This window comes from Chanodichthys erythropterus, chromosome 12 (assembly GCF_024489055.1).
Source record: "Chanodichthys erythropterus isolate Z2021 chromosome 12, ASM2448905v1, whole genome shotgun sequence".
Lineage (NCBI taxonomy): Eukaryota > Metazoa > Chordata > Actinopteri > Cypriniformes > Xenocyprididae > Chanodichthys > Chanodichthys erythropterus.
The window spans coordinates 43542423-43557715 of NC_090232.1; the positions used below are offsets into that span (position 1 = coordinate 43542423).

Here is a 15293-nt window from a genome sequence, read left to right on the forward strand (position 1 = left end):
GAGAGTCATTGAATCATTAATTCAACTGATTTGTTCAAAAACATTGATTCAGCTAGAAACGAAGAAAGTGACTATCTTTATGAGTGTGTATTTAAATCATGTAGCGAATTGTACAGTTATTAATCAATTTATGGGTTAGACATATGAATATAATAAATCATAAAGCTTTATGATTAATTATACTGCATATACCGACCCAAGGGGGAATTAAACATATATTGTGAATTAATTACAACGAATTATAATCAATTACATATATGATTAGTTCTGGTTTAATAATTATTTAGAGAAACTATCAGTTTGTCCAGCAAACCGGTAAGTTTTCCACAGACTATTATAACGGAAATGTTATCCTGTGGCCACGAGGATAAATTCCTATGATAGCATCAAACGTAAAGCAATTGTATTAGAATTGAAACATTAAAGTGACCTGGTTTTTGTTTAATGAGCAAAAGAACAAAAAGCATGGATATAATGTGTTTAATATGTAAAATTAATAATACAAAGGTTATACGGCTATACACAGGGTAGATACATATATACAGAAGTGAAAGTAAAGAAAGGGAAAGAGAGAAGAGAGGTGGGAAACTTACTAACAGTCCTTTGCTAACATTGAGAGCCAGCACAGAAATTAGTTATCTAATATTCAGAAATGGTACTTGCATCAGTTTGCTTGCTGAGTGTCGGTTCAGGCTGCTGCAGTTCATTGGTTTCTTCCGTTTCCGCGGGAGGGTTTGAACTGAGGACGTGAAAGTTCGTTTCTCCGGAGAGACGGTGGTCCCGAAAGATGAGCGCAATGGAAGCGCGTCGCGGTGACGTCCCGGAGAGACGTGCGTGAGTGGGCGAGGGATGATTCAGGGCAGTCGGGAGAACACACAGGAAAATCCTGGTGCTCCTCTTTTATGACAGACAAGCCGACACACCTCCTTGAGGTGGAATAGCCAATGACATAGGTGCAAAGTTGGCTGGCAAACTTTTCCTTTGTCTTGTCTTGTGGCTGAAATTGCATAATTTATGGAGGTATCAGATAGGGAGTGTATTTTCTTCATAGTACCATTAAAATGCATTTGACAGCCATGTGACACACATAGGTGAATGAAACGTGGATAGAGCTTTAAAACGAATCCAAACTTGACCAATAAGAAACGCATGTAAAAGAAGTTATGGTTTACAGACAAAATTCCATCATTAAAACTAAGACTAGCACAAATACAGTCATTTAAAGCCGCCCTCGAATCAAAAATAGAATTTTCCTTAGCATAGTTAAATAACAAGAGTTCAGTACATGGAAAAGACATGCACTGAGTTTCAAACTCCATTGTTTCCTCCTTCTTATATAAATCTCATTTGTTTAAAATACATCCGGAGAACAGGCGAATCTCAACATAACACCGACTGTTACGTAACAGTCGGGGACTCCGCCCCCAATATTTGCATATGCTCATGATCCAGGCCAGGCGGAACCGCCCAGCGGAATCATCGGAAGTTCTGCAGGCAGAGTGAAGAAACAAGCCAAGCGAGGATAACAGCGAAAATGGCAGATCATGAAAATAAATGTTATGTTCCAGGCTGTGCAGGGGATGTGAAAACTTTTCATAGTCTTCCTCCAGAAAAAAAAAACAGTCAAAAGGCATGGCTGATGTTTATCTATAACCGGATACCGGAACAATTTAACTCAAAGTTGTTAGTTTGCTCTGCCCATTTCACCGCGGACAGCTTTTCTAACCTGGGACAATATCAAGCAGGCTTCGCTCAGCGTTTGACACTGAAGAAAGGGGCAATTCCAACTATATTCCCGCAAGCAGTAAGTAGTGCTTTTATCCACATCTTGCCTGTAGAAACTATTTCTGATTAAATGTAAAGTTTCTTAGTGAACTAACAACATAAACGACCATGTACCCAGTGTTGTCTAGATCCAATGCAAGATGCTAGTACAGTAATTACTATTAACGGTGAGGTTAAAATGTAGTACTGTCTTTGTTATATAAATCTATAACATAACTGTAGATACATATGCCGATTCTCTTTTGTCGGATATAATTATAATTTGACCTATATTTAACCAACAACACATTACACCGAAGCTAACTATGTTAGTTTATTTGCTTACAGATAGCTACTCGATCCTTCTAGCTAACTTTCTACATCGTTCAAGCTGAAACGATAGTCATTTGACAAGAGATTTAGTCACTTTTTTCAAATATTTTTATTTTTGAGAACTTGTATGACAATTTTGCACGCTTGTATTTCAGACTCAGAGTACATCACCGCGTACAAAGGATGTAGGTATCAGTGTGAGCTACTGGAAGGAGCTGAACAGTGAAACAGCCAATCAGAGCGGAGCACCATATTACTATTCATGAGCCTTCCAAATAAGGCAAAAACAGACCTTTTCATTCTAGGGGCTATTTGTGGGGTTATAAATGGAGCTGTAAAACCATATCTGGACAATTTTCGACCATAAAAAAGCCACATACCCTCTATGTAGATATCAGGGAACAATTTAAAATGTTTTTTTCAAATCACTCAAGGGCACCTTTAAACTAAGTCTAAACACTAGGAAACATACATAATAATAATAATAATAATAATATGTTTTATTTATTTAGCGCCATTCAGGAACCCAAAGATGCTTTACAGAAAGTTGCAATATAATATGAATACATATAAGTATACAGTCAGTATCAATCAACCAGATGGAACAGACAAAGAAGGCTAATCAACATTAGACTTACAAAAAACAAGCACATTGCTGGAAAGTTGAGGCAGACAATCAATTAACAAAACATAAAGTGAATAAGTGTGTTTTGAGGGCAGTTTTAAAGGTCTGAAGAGAGGAGATATCACAAAGGTTTTGTGGTAGCTTGTTCCAGAGCTTAGGAGCTGATATGCTGAAAGCCCTACCACCCACACTTGATAGACGGAACTTGAGTACTGCAAGCAAGTTTTCAGTGCTCGATCTCAGAGTACGGGCAGGTACATAGGGGATAATCATTTTGCAAAGGTAGGAAGGTGCTAAGCCATGACGAGCCTTAAGGAAGGGGGAGAAAAAGCTGTGTCAGCATAACTGTGAAAATTAAAGCCATGGTTTCGGATGATCTGACCTAGGGGAAGTGTGTAGATTAAGAATAAAAGTGGACCAAGGACAGATCCTTGAGGCACTCCACGGGAGAAGGTGACAGAATGAGAGTTGACTTTGTCAATGCTAATGAACTGTTGCCTGTCTGTGAGATATGATTTTAGCTATCGTAGAGCCGTTTCTGAAATGCCGATTGCAGACAATCGGGACAAAAGTACAGAGTGGCAGACGGTATCAAAAGCGGAACTCATGTCCAAAAGGACCAGAATGCCGAGGACACCAGAATCAGAGGCGAGAAGGAGATCATTCACTACTTTAAGAAGAGCAGTCTCTGTACTGTGGAGGGGGCAAAAACCAGACTGAAAGGGTTCCTGCAGATTATTTTTGTCCAAGTGAGTCTGCAGTTGTCAAGGAATAATAAGGCGGATGCAAATGCAAGTACAATCTCATTTATTGAGCTTCACTCCAACATGTAAAACACAAGACCTCCCATGTCAGAGTGGAGACCACTAATGTCTCGGGAAAAATACACTCGGGAGTAGACGGGCGTTCGGATGGATCAAAAATACGAGATAAAGAATGGTGTGCTGCCGCCAGTCCACCTTGGGATTGTGCTGGGTGAGCCACAGGTGTCCGAGAACAATGGGTGCTAGTGGTGAGTCCATGAGAAGAAATTGAATGCGTTCAGTGTGGTTGCCGGAAGTGACCATGGTTATCCTCTCGGTGGAGAATGAAATGTCCGGGAGACTCTGGCCGTTGAGTGCATTGACAGTAATCTGTTTGGTGAGTGGAACAGTGGATAAATGAAACTGAGTGTCCATGAAATTACCTTCTGCTCCTGAATCCAGCAAGGCTTGACAGGTGACTGAGTGATTGGCCCATCTAAGTCTTACCGGGAAGAAGAGAGTGGATGGAGAGGACTTTTCCGCGGAGATCCTGCCCGATAGTAGCCTCGTCTTTACTACCGGGCTCGGTCTTTTACCGGGCAAGCATTCAGGAAGTGCCCGGAACCACCGCAGTAAATACACAGTCCTTGGGACCTCCGCCGCTGTCTCTCCTCCCGGGAAAGCCGAGCTCTCCCAACCTGCATGGGCTCCGGATCGAAAGCGGGACTGACCGTGTCTCTCACGCCGCCTGTCCGAACCTCCGAGCCACTAGCTCCACCGTCCGGCCGGGAGAGGCGCTCTAAACGATTGAGCCGGGAATCCACCCATAGCGCCAGTTCAATGAGGCCGTTGACATCGGGTGGTAGGTCCAAAGCGTAGATCTCCTTGTGGACACGGTCAGCCAGCCCATGCAGGAAGACGTCCCACTGCACCTCCTCGTTCCATCAGCACTCCGCCGCGAGGGTGCGGAACTCAATCGAATACTCGGCCACAGTGCGACGACCTTGTTTAAGTTCCGTGAGTTGGCGAGCCGCTTCCTTGCCCGCGACCGCACGGTCGAAGACCCTCTTCATTTCCACGGCGAGTGCCTGGAACGAGGAACAGCAGGGATCCCGCCGTTCCCCATAAAGCTGCCTGTCCCGTGAGCATGGTGAGTATGAATGCCACCTTGGTCTCCTCTCTCTCAAAGGTGCGAGGCTGAAGAGAGAAATGCATGGAACAACGATTAAGAAAGGCTCTGCAGAAATTCGGCACACCCGAGTATGGTTGAGGATGGTCTCCTCGATCCGGTGGTGAGGGGGGAACCGGCGGCGTGGGTGGCGCAGTGGGATTGCGTAGTTCTTGTAGCTGCTGAGAGAGCAGGGCTTGTACTGTCACCAGGGCTTGTACAGCACGGCCGGTGGATGAGATACTCTCCTGCTGCTGATCCATCCGTGAAATACTGTGGTTGATGAATTCAGTCAGCGCCGCTGAACTTGCTGCATCCATGATGGTCAGATCGTTCTGTCACGGAATAATAAGGCGGATGCAAATGCAAGTACAATCTCATTTATTGAGCTTCACTCCAACATGTAAAACACAAGACTCAATGGGCTGGCAGCAGGAGAGGGGTGATCACAGGGACTTCGATGGGCCGTGAAGCAGATGAGATGAGGTGGTGACACGGGTCCGTGGTAGTGCAGATCAGAGGAAGTCCGGGGTGAGTGTAATCCAGTGTGGGTGTGTGAGAACAGGAACACGAAGACACGAAGAACTCCAATCACAGGCAAACTCACGAGGAACACGAGGGGAAAACACACACTGGACTCCAAACAACGATCTGACAACAAGAGACGAAAGACAGGGCATTAAGTAGGCTGAGGTGATGAGAAACAGCTGCCGCTGATCAGACATTCAGCGGCGACGCCCACACGAACAGATTACGTGACAAACCACACGCACACAAGACAACAGAATGAGACAGCGGATCAGCAACCGTGACAGCAGTTGTGTGGCAACCACTTTTTCTAGGACTTTAGACAAAAAAGGAAGATTGGAAATTGGTCTAAAGTTACTCAGTACTGTGTCATCAAGGCCAGGTTTTTTAAGTATAGGGGTGATCATGGCTATTTTCAGTCCAGGTGGTACATGACCGGTCATCGGGGAACTATTTAACATGTGGGGAGAAGGTTTTTGAGTAGATGTGTTGGTAAAGGATCTAATTGGCAGGTGGAGGAGTTAGAGCTCATAATCAGCTGTTCAACCACAGATGTATTGGTGAGAGTAAAGTTCGAGATTGGGTAGGGTATCTGGAAAGTAGAAGTTTCTGAGGGAGTTGAAGAAGAGAAAGATTGATAGATATTGTCAATTTTGTGTGTAAAGAATGTCAGAAAATTTTCACAAAGGTCAGAAGAACCATTAAGCAGTGGAGATGGTGGTTTAACAAGTTTGCTGATCTCAGAAAAAAGGGTCCTGGGTTTACACTTTGCTCTGTTTATAATATTAGATAAGTAAGTAGCACGTGCAGTGTTAATGACTATTTTATATTGTGATATAAATTCAGCGTAGAGGGTAGCATGAGCAGGAAGACAGGTCTTCTTATAGAGACGTTCAAGACGCCTAGCCTTCGCCTTCATTAATCTGAGCTCTGGGGTGAACCAGGGGAAAGAATAAGCTGAGGGGACAGTTCTTATCTTTAATGGGTCCAGGGCTTCCAAAACATCAGATGTAGATTCATTATATGATGAGAGAATCTCACCAGGACAACAGAGAGAGGCAGGGAGGAAGCAGCAATAGCAGTAGAGAAGTTGTCAGCGTCTATATTTTTCAGGTTTCGATAAGATATTGAAGATTTGATTTTTGATTTGGCAAGGGGGAGAGAGAAACTAAAGTCAATGAGTTTATGGTCAGATATGCCAACTTCGAGACCCTGGACACAAACATTGTTAATTCCAGCAGTGCAGATTAAATCAAGGGTATGAGAATGGGAGTGTGTAGGAAAATCAATGTGCTGTGTTAAATCAAAGCAGTCCAATACAGTCATAAAGTCCTTAGCAAAAGTACCGTCAGAATCCACATGAATATTGAATTCACCAAGCATAATAATGTTATTATATTGAGCACATGCAATAGTAAGCAACTCAGAGATATCAGAGAGAAAGTTAGCATGATGTTTAGGTGGTCTGTAGATCAGCAAAATCAAGACTCATTAAGAAAACTTAATGAGTCATTAAATCATTATTTCAAAAGAATCATTCAGAAACAGCACTATACTGCTCATTGCTCATTTAGCTACACTGTTGGCCGAGGAGCAATAGCCAAAATCTAAACAATACTCTGTAACATACTCTACCAAATTCTTGTTTATTCGCCTGTCAAATGGCTATGCTATATAACAGCTGTTGTTTGAATCCAACTCCTGGGAAGTAAATTGTGCACCATGGGAAGTTTATATTCCAGACCATATTCAGACAAGGAAACCAAGACTTTATTTCCTGTGACCCAGAGATCATATCCGCTAGCTTTGGTCTAATTCTGTCTCATGGCTCTCGGGAATATGATAAGAGTTATAGTTCTTTCAGTCTGTAATTTAGATAACAAAAAGATTTGTGAATGCTGAAAGCATTAAACACCGCTTATTCTAATGCTCTGATTCGCTTTATGTTGTGTGATTTGTAAGTGCATTGTGGTCTTTATAGCGGGTGGGCTTTAGATTTTCACTCCTTTGCAGAACAAACTCTCCCTTTATTTTATTTTAATTGCAGATATAAAACTATATTAATTTTAGATCATAAATCTTGTATAACTTTAGCTTTGTTATTCCATTGAATTCATTCCCAAATATAAAACCAACCAGTGCACAATGCTAATTGCAAATAAAACAATGCAACCAACCATGTAGTCTTGCATGCATACTATAAACAGGCTTATCAAGCTTTTATGAAAAGGAAATGAAAACGCTTCCCATGTTTTTGTTTGTGTGTGTGTGTGTGTGTGTGTGTGTGTGTGCTTTTGTTTATATTACATTGTGGGGACCAAATGTCCCCATGATGTAATATAAACCTGAGTTCACCTACATTGTGGGGACCAGCCAGCGGTCCCCACAATGTAAATGGGTTTATAAATCATATAGAATGAGTTTTTGTGAAAAAGTAAAAGTTTGCACAGTTTCCTGTGAGGGTTAGGTTTAGGGGTAGGGGCAGGGTAGGGGGATAGAATGTACAGTTTGTTCAGTGTAAAATGCATTGAAGTCTATGGAAAGTCCCCACAATTCACAAAAACAAACATGTGTGTGTGTGTGTGTGTGTGTGTGTGTGTGTGTGTGTGTGTGTGTGTGTGTGTGTGTGTGTGTTATCCGTCACTTGGTAGAGGCAAGCAAGATTAGACAGACGTAAACATGGATAGGTTATGTGACATGCCATCATCCTCAAAAAAACTTTAGCCACTTGCTAGCAACTGCCTTTTACAAGACAAGTAAAAGTTTTAATAAAATCACAAGAGGGTATTACTGATGTATTTTATATTGTAGAATAACCCATGGAAATATATTGAGCTTGTGTTCGCTACAGACCTTATTTCAGGCATTTAACCAAAAACCCATTTACTTCAGGACAATGGAACTGCTGTTAAAATGTTTTTCCTGGGTTTTGGCCTACAGCCGTACGTCACCCCTGAAGCATAGCTTAATAGCAGATATCCAGTTTTGACACACAACCAGTCACTCTAAATTGTCTTTTGGAAAGGAAGTTTATTGGGAAACTGTCACACAAATGTCCTTTTTTTCCTCAGATTGTGCATGCATGAATTACCTCAGCCTGTGCCATGTTTCTCTCTTAAAGGGGTCATGAGATGAGAAATCAAATTTTCCTTGTTCTTTTGGCGTATAAGTTGTCTTTGTATCATTATTACAAGCTTTTGTTCACCACAGATTTTATTTCGGGCAAAAACCCATTCAGAAACTTCAGGATGATGGAACTGGGGCTAAAATGTTCACTTTCTTCTGGGTTTTGGCCTACAGAAGTACATCATCCCTGTCTGCCCTGCCTATCGTTAGCAGTGGCCCTATAGTATGCAAACAGCTGTTATATTAAATTCTGTTGAGATAAAATTTAGTGCAGACCCATATCATGATGTATCGTATCTTATCATGGCCTCTGTATCATGATATGTATCATATCAACAAGGAAGGATAGATGGGGAAAATTAACCAACAATCACATAACAAAAAAGATCTTTTGGAAGGGAAGGTTATTGGGAAACTGGGTCACAGATGTCCTTTTTTTCCTCAGATCGTCCCCTGACAGCTGTGGATGGGCGGGATCAGCTCAGTGTCCTGGTTCAGTCCCTGAAAGAGTGTGTGGCAGCAGTGGCGGAGCGAGCCAGACGCTCAGTGATCTTCGTGCTTCTCCAGGAGGCAGCGTGCAGCACAGCGCAGGGTCTGCAGCTGCAGCAGAGACGAGACACAGTCTTCAGCCAAGCTGTGAGTGACCAAAACCATAAACGCTTATCTCATGACAGACTTATTTAAAAGACACGTAAAGATCAAATATGGACATTGTTTTTATGTTAAAATCCATTCTCTCAATCCAGTTTATTGTTCATTGGCTACTATTAATATGCCATTCAAGGGTTTATCTCTCCCAAAAGTGTAAACATTAGGCCTCCCAAGCACCATCTAAACATCGGTGGACGTCAATCTCTTTCCAGTTTAACCTGAGCACGAGCTCAGTGGCTACTGTAGCAGGCTGAGTGCAGAAAAGTCCCTTTCAAAGAATGTCTGTGCACTCGATGACCATATTTGCAACGTCTCTGGGCAGCTATTTCAGGCATCCAGGACAAAGTTCTATATCTCTTTGAATGGAAGAATCCTGAAGTCTCAAAAACTGCTTGCCAAACTCTCAAATAAATTATATATTTCACATCAGAAATGTTGTTTCTTATGCTCAAATAGTGTTAAAAAGCATATTTTTCAGTCTAGACCAGCCAATGCGCACATGCAGTCCTAAGCGCAAAAGACCGCCTACTGATCTAACAGGTAATCATTATGGGATTCACAATTTATTTCGGGCAAAAACCCATTCAGAAACTTCAGGATGATGGAACTGGGGCTAAAATGTTCACTTTCTTCTGGGTTTTGGCCTAGAGAAGTACATCATCCCTGTCTGCCCTGCCTATCGTTAGCAGTGGCCCTATAGTATGCAAACAGCTGTTATATTAAATTCTGCTGAGATGAAATTTAGTGCAGACCCGTATCATGATGTATCATATCATATCATGGCCTCTGTATCATGATATGTATCATATCAACAAGGAAGGATAGATGGGGAAAATTAACCAATAATCACATAACAATAAAGATGGGGTTAGACTATAGACAAGAGAGCACGTGGCACATAGAAACAAACATGACAAGCTCACACCAAACAAAACAAAAACACGAGCACAGGGCCAGCGAACACAATCACAAGCCATGTGCTCAAACAAAACAAGACACAAACATGCAGCTAGTAAGAACACTCATAAACCGCGTGTTGATACAAAACATAACGCGAAAGCATGCAGCGGATAAAACACAAGCCGCTTGCTACTCAGAACACGACAACACAAGTGCGCCTGTCCATTGAAAACAAACACACGTCATTGAACTAAAGTGTATTAACATTTAACTGAACTGAATTGAGTTGAATAATAACATCTAGAGCTGCTTCAAGGTGCGTTCACACCAGACTCGAATGAAGCGTTAAGCGCGAGTGATTTACATGTTAAGTCAATGCAAAGACTTAATGAATGACGCGGCGCGAATTGAGGGCGTTTGACGCGTGATTCTTGCGAATCTGAACTTTGGTGAAAATTCGCGCCACATTAACCAATCAGGAGCTTGCTCTAGTAGTGACGTGACGCACGAATAGCACGATTTATTTGCACAAGTCGCTTCTGGTGTGAACGCCCCATTACAGCTGAATGTGTATTCATTTCATAATTGAAGAACTTTACAATATTACAATATTAAAACTGCTATTTTCATATTACCATGAAGCTACTGTAAAACGCTATGTGACTTAACATGATTGGCTGGTCTTTTAGTCAAATGTGTTTTGGGGAAAAGGGAGTTTTGTTCTGACTTTAATGCAAGACCATCTAGACCAGTTTGTCATTGTTTTGTCCATATCATTTTGATGATAATCTAGTGCTGCTAATGTTAAAAAATCTGAGCCAAGTCGGTCTTCTGGTAACATTAAGAGTACAATTTGACAAGAAGTTTTTGTTTCCACATCTAATTTTGTGAATTTGTGGATTTGTGATGTGACAAGGCATTTGAAAAGATATATTTTTGTTGTGTTCACAGCTGGCTGCTCTGGCATGTGGATTTGTCATGCGATTATACGCGGGTTTGGAGGACAAGGGCTTTCTCAGACAGCTGCATGCGGTCGGACTGGTGGCCCAGTTTGAGAGTCTGCTCAGTACTTACAGTGAGTGTCCTACATCAGATCAAACTTATGTAATCACACCAAAATAACCTGTTGAATGCAACTAAATCTATTCAAACTAGGCCTGTCAAGATCGTGAATATTAATTGATAAACAAATAAATAAATGATTGTGATTAACAATTTGTTCCGTTTTGTTCATGTGACTTACAATGTAAGCCTAATAAGTGATTTTTTTTTTTTTTTTTTTACATGGAATTATAATATAATATAATATAATAACTAAACTCACAAACCTTTTATTTATTTCATATAAATATCTTTGTGTAAAAACATTTTTTTTTTATATTCTTTATTCCTTAACCCGAAAAGGAACCATACTATTGCATATTTTTGCACTTTTGCCTTTTCTGTAAGCACTTAAATTTCCTTGGATGACAAAATGTGATTGATATTTGCACAATTATTTTAGTTATCTCAAATAACTGCAATTAGATTGATAAATAATAACAAGCCTAGTTGAGGCTAGATACAAATGCACATACCGTATTAATCATATATTTCATATTAAATGCCAAGTTGCTTTGTTACTTGGCAAACATAAACCTAATGTTAATTTAATGAAATATATTACATGTGATTATTATTAGTAGTAATAATAATAATAATAATAAATATACTATTTATTGCAATTTGGCATCTTTTATACTAAGGATACAATAAGCCATACCATATTGGATATTAGACAATATTTTTTTAATTTTCATATATATATATATATATATATATATATATATATATATATATACAGTATATAAAAACGTTATCGTATCAGGTGACACTTAATTGTGTATTCTCATTTCTCTTAGTTGTAGATTTAGACATCTAAGACTAATCTAATCTAATGTGATCTAATGCTCACATAAAGTTATTACATTTTCCAGCTGCATGTGCTCTTTAGATTGCAGATTACAGCTTGTACCTGCATCTCAAGGCGATAAAGATTTTGACCTAAGTTCACCGCAGTTGCCGTGTTGAAGATGTAACTATGTAACATGTAACAGTTGAACTAATGTTTAAAGAATGAAATTTTGCGATAAAGTACAACATGTTCCAGGATCAGCATTCATCTGGTCAAATGGGGCTTGTTGAAAGGAATGTTGGAGTTGGGCAATGAAAATGAAAATTACTTTTTATGGCTTTAGTTTTAGTTTTAGTCTTTCTGAACCAGTTATTTTTTATGTGGGTGTAGCTGATCTGCTGAAGCATTCGGTAAGAGCATTACTAAATGATATGATCATGGATTCCCAGGTGCACAAGTACTAGTAAATATTTTGGAGGAAGTCAGATGGCCAGATGCACAAATGTAACATCATGTAAATGTTTACTTAGCTTTACTTTAGGGACCAAATTTACTCCTTGACTTAATGAAACCTGACAAAACCTCCCTATGGACATGTCCTCAGTGGTAAAAATGATTCAAATATAAAACAAACAATGGCTCTGTTTCAAATCCTCCAGCTACCTATGTAGGCAGCAGTCTCATAATGCATAAAAATGTAAGAGAAATGTTGATTAGAAATGTATGCCACCTTATAATTCAATACTAATAGTATTGATATGTACCATACAATTTATGTAATTAAGCATTTGTAAAATATACATTTCCATTTGGATGCTTGTATTGACTATATTGCACATCAGCTTTTAAGTTTTTGAACATAATTGAAAATTTATACATACACTATATTGCTAAAAGTATTGGGACATCCCTTCAAATCATTGAATTGAGGCGTTCCAATCACTTCCTTGGCCACAGGTGTATAAAATCAAGCACCTAAGCATGCAGACTGCTCCTACAAACATTTGTGAAAGAATGGGTCGCTCTCAGGAGCTCAGTGAACTCAAGCGTGGTACTGTCATAGGTTGCCTCCTGTCCATTCGTGAAATTTGCTCACTACTAAATGTTCCAACTGGGAACAACAGCAACTCGTAAAATCACAGAGCGGGGTCAGCGCATGCTGAGGCGCACAGTGTGGAGAAGTCGCCAACTTTCTGCAGAGTCAATAGCTACAGACCTCCAAACTTCATGTGTCCTTCAGATTAGCTCAAGAATAGTGCGTAGAGAGCTTCATGGAATGGGTTTCCATGGCCGAGCAGCTGCATCCAAGCCTTACATCACCAAGTGCAATACAAAGCGTCGGATGCAATTGAGTAAAGCACACCGCCACTGAACTCTAGAGCAGTGAAGACGTGTTCTCTGGAGTGACGAATCAAGGTTCTCTGTCTGGCAATCCGATGGATGAGTCTGGGTTTGGCGGTTGCCAGGAGAAAAGTTCTTGCCTGACTGCATTGTGCCAAGTGTAAAGTTTGGTGGAGGAGGGATTATGGTGTGGGCTTGTTTTTCAGGGGTTGGGCTTGACCCTTAGTTCCAGTGAAAGGAACTCTTAAAGGGATGTTCGCCCAAAAATTAAAATTCTGTCAAACCTGTAAAAATCTCTTTGTTCCGCCGAACACAAAGGAAGATATTTTGAAGAAAGTTTGTAACTAGGCAGCTTTGGAGCACCATTGACTTCCATATTAAGAAAAAAAAATGGAAACTATGGAAGTCAGTGGTGCCCCAGGACTGTTCAGTTTCCCACATTATTCAAAATATCTTCCTTTGTGTTCAACAGAGCAATGAAATTCATACAGGTTTGGAACAACCTGAGGGTTAGTAAATGATGACAGAATTTTCATTTTTGGGTGAACTATCCCTTTAATGATTCAGTATACCAAGACATTTTGGACAATTTCATGCTCCCGACTTTTTGGGAACAGTTTAGGGACAGCCCCTTCCTGTTCCAACATGACTGCAAACCAGTGCACAAAGCAAGGTCCAAAAAGACATGGGTGAGTGAGTTTGGTGTGGAGGAGCCATGTTTTAGTGCTGTCAAAATTAGCACGTTAACGCATGTGATTAATTTTTCAGTTTAACGCGATAAAAATAGCCTATTTAATACAATTAATGCAGCATCTGTTTTTTTCCATAATAATTTGGTTAGCATTACATTCTTATTCATGCAAATCAAGCACCACAAGACAAATGAGAACACGCTGTCTGCGAATGTTGTGTCTGTGACACACACATACGACCCAGAAAGATGCGCATCAGTATTGAGTTCTCTTTCACATTTGAACAAATAATAACACAGAGAATTATGCCAAAATGCCCGTTGTGTCGAGTATACTCATAAATATACAGTCTTAATTGACTTCTTAAATGAGCTTAAAGAGTTGCGAGAAAATGACATGTTAGATCCACTTCATGTTCGGCAGCGACAGGTTTTAAAGTGACAGCAGCCTAATAAACTGGTTGCTGTGATGTCTGTCATTAATCAAAGAACAAAAGCTGCAGAGAAAATTGTAGCTTTAATAAGGATTAATGTATATTTTGTTTATAATTTTTGTAGTCAGGACTGTAAAGTGTTTGATAACTTTATTCAATTTCTGTATATTTCCTACATGTTAGACAGGTAAATATGACACTTATTATAATGGGTTTATGTGAAAATTGTTTTAAGTTCACTTATATTAAAAGTTAGGACTAATAAATGTTGCAATTGATAGCTTTTAGTTATACTGTAATGTTGATTGCCTAATGTTGAATATCTATAATTAATGTTTTTGTTGTTGTTTGTTTGTTTTTTAATCAGTTTGATAGAGATATCAGTAGCAGGATTAGTATCAGTTCAGACAGGACCACTTTGGCAAGTTACTTTGAGTTTATTGAGACACAAGTTACCCTTGGCGGTATAGTTCTTGCTCCAAAATTAATTGAACATACAGAGCTTTACATTAACCCCCCATGGGACCATCAGCTTGGAAAATACATAGAGAATTAAGACACTTTAGTAATGTCTTTAAGCAAACGGTGCTAATGTGTAGATGTGGCAGTGGGATGTCTATACTATATGCTTGGTTATGAGGATGAGTGTCTCTCAGCAGTGAGGTACATGCCAGCTAGGACTTTAAGTTGTTTCTGCATTAATTTGGAGAGTAACTGTGAAATTATTACAATAGAAAATATTAAAAACTCATTTTTAATCATCATTAATTGCAATTAATTACAGAAAATGTGTCTGATTAATCAGTATTTTTTTTTTAATCGATTGACAGATTGTGTGTGTGTGTATGTGTGCAATAAATATGCTGTACAAACGTCGAATGATGCAGGTTTCCATGAGAAGCCACGTGCAGCTTTATTCCAAATAAACATAAACCAATAACAATGGCTTGGCTTGACAAGAAATGTGAACTTGATGTAAACTCACAAGTAAACAAATGTGAACAGCGGTACAGAGAACAAAGCTAGACAAAGGAACAATGAAACATGAGGGCTATTTATACACAAAGACTGATGATTAACAATAAATATCTGAGC

General features: G+C 39.8%; 1 protein-coding gene across 6 annotated transcripts in view; it reads left to right on the forward strand.

The window, feature by feature from the left end:
* The window catches only part of inpp4b (inositol polyphosphate-4-phosphatase type II B), a 208034-nt gene that overhangs the window by 161775 nt on the left and 30966 nt on the right, over positions 1–15293 (forward strand). For all 6 annotated transcript variants that reach the window (XM_067404889.1, XM_067404894.1, XM_067404890.1 and 3 more), the window contains 2 exons: positions 8733–8923; positions 10790–10913. In XM_067404889.1, coding sequence (XP_067260990.1) covers positions 8733–8923; positions 10790–10913 — 315 coding nt within the window. The remainder of the gene's footprint in view (positions 1–8732; positions 8924–10789; positions 10914–15293) is intronic.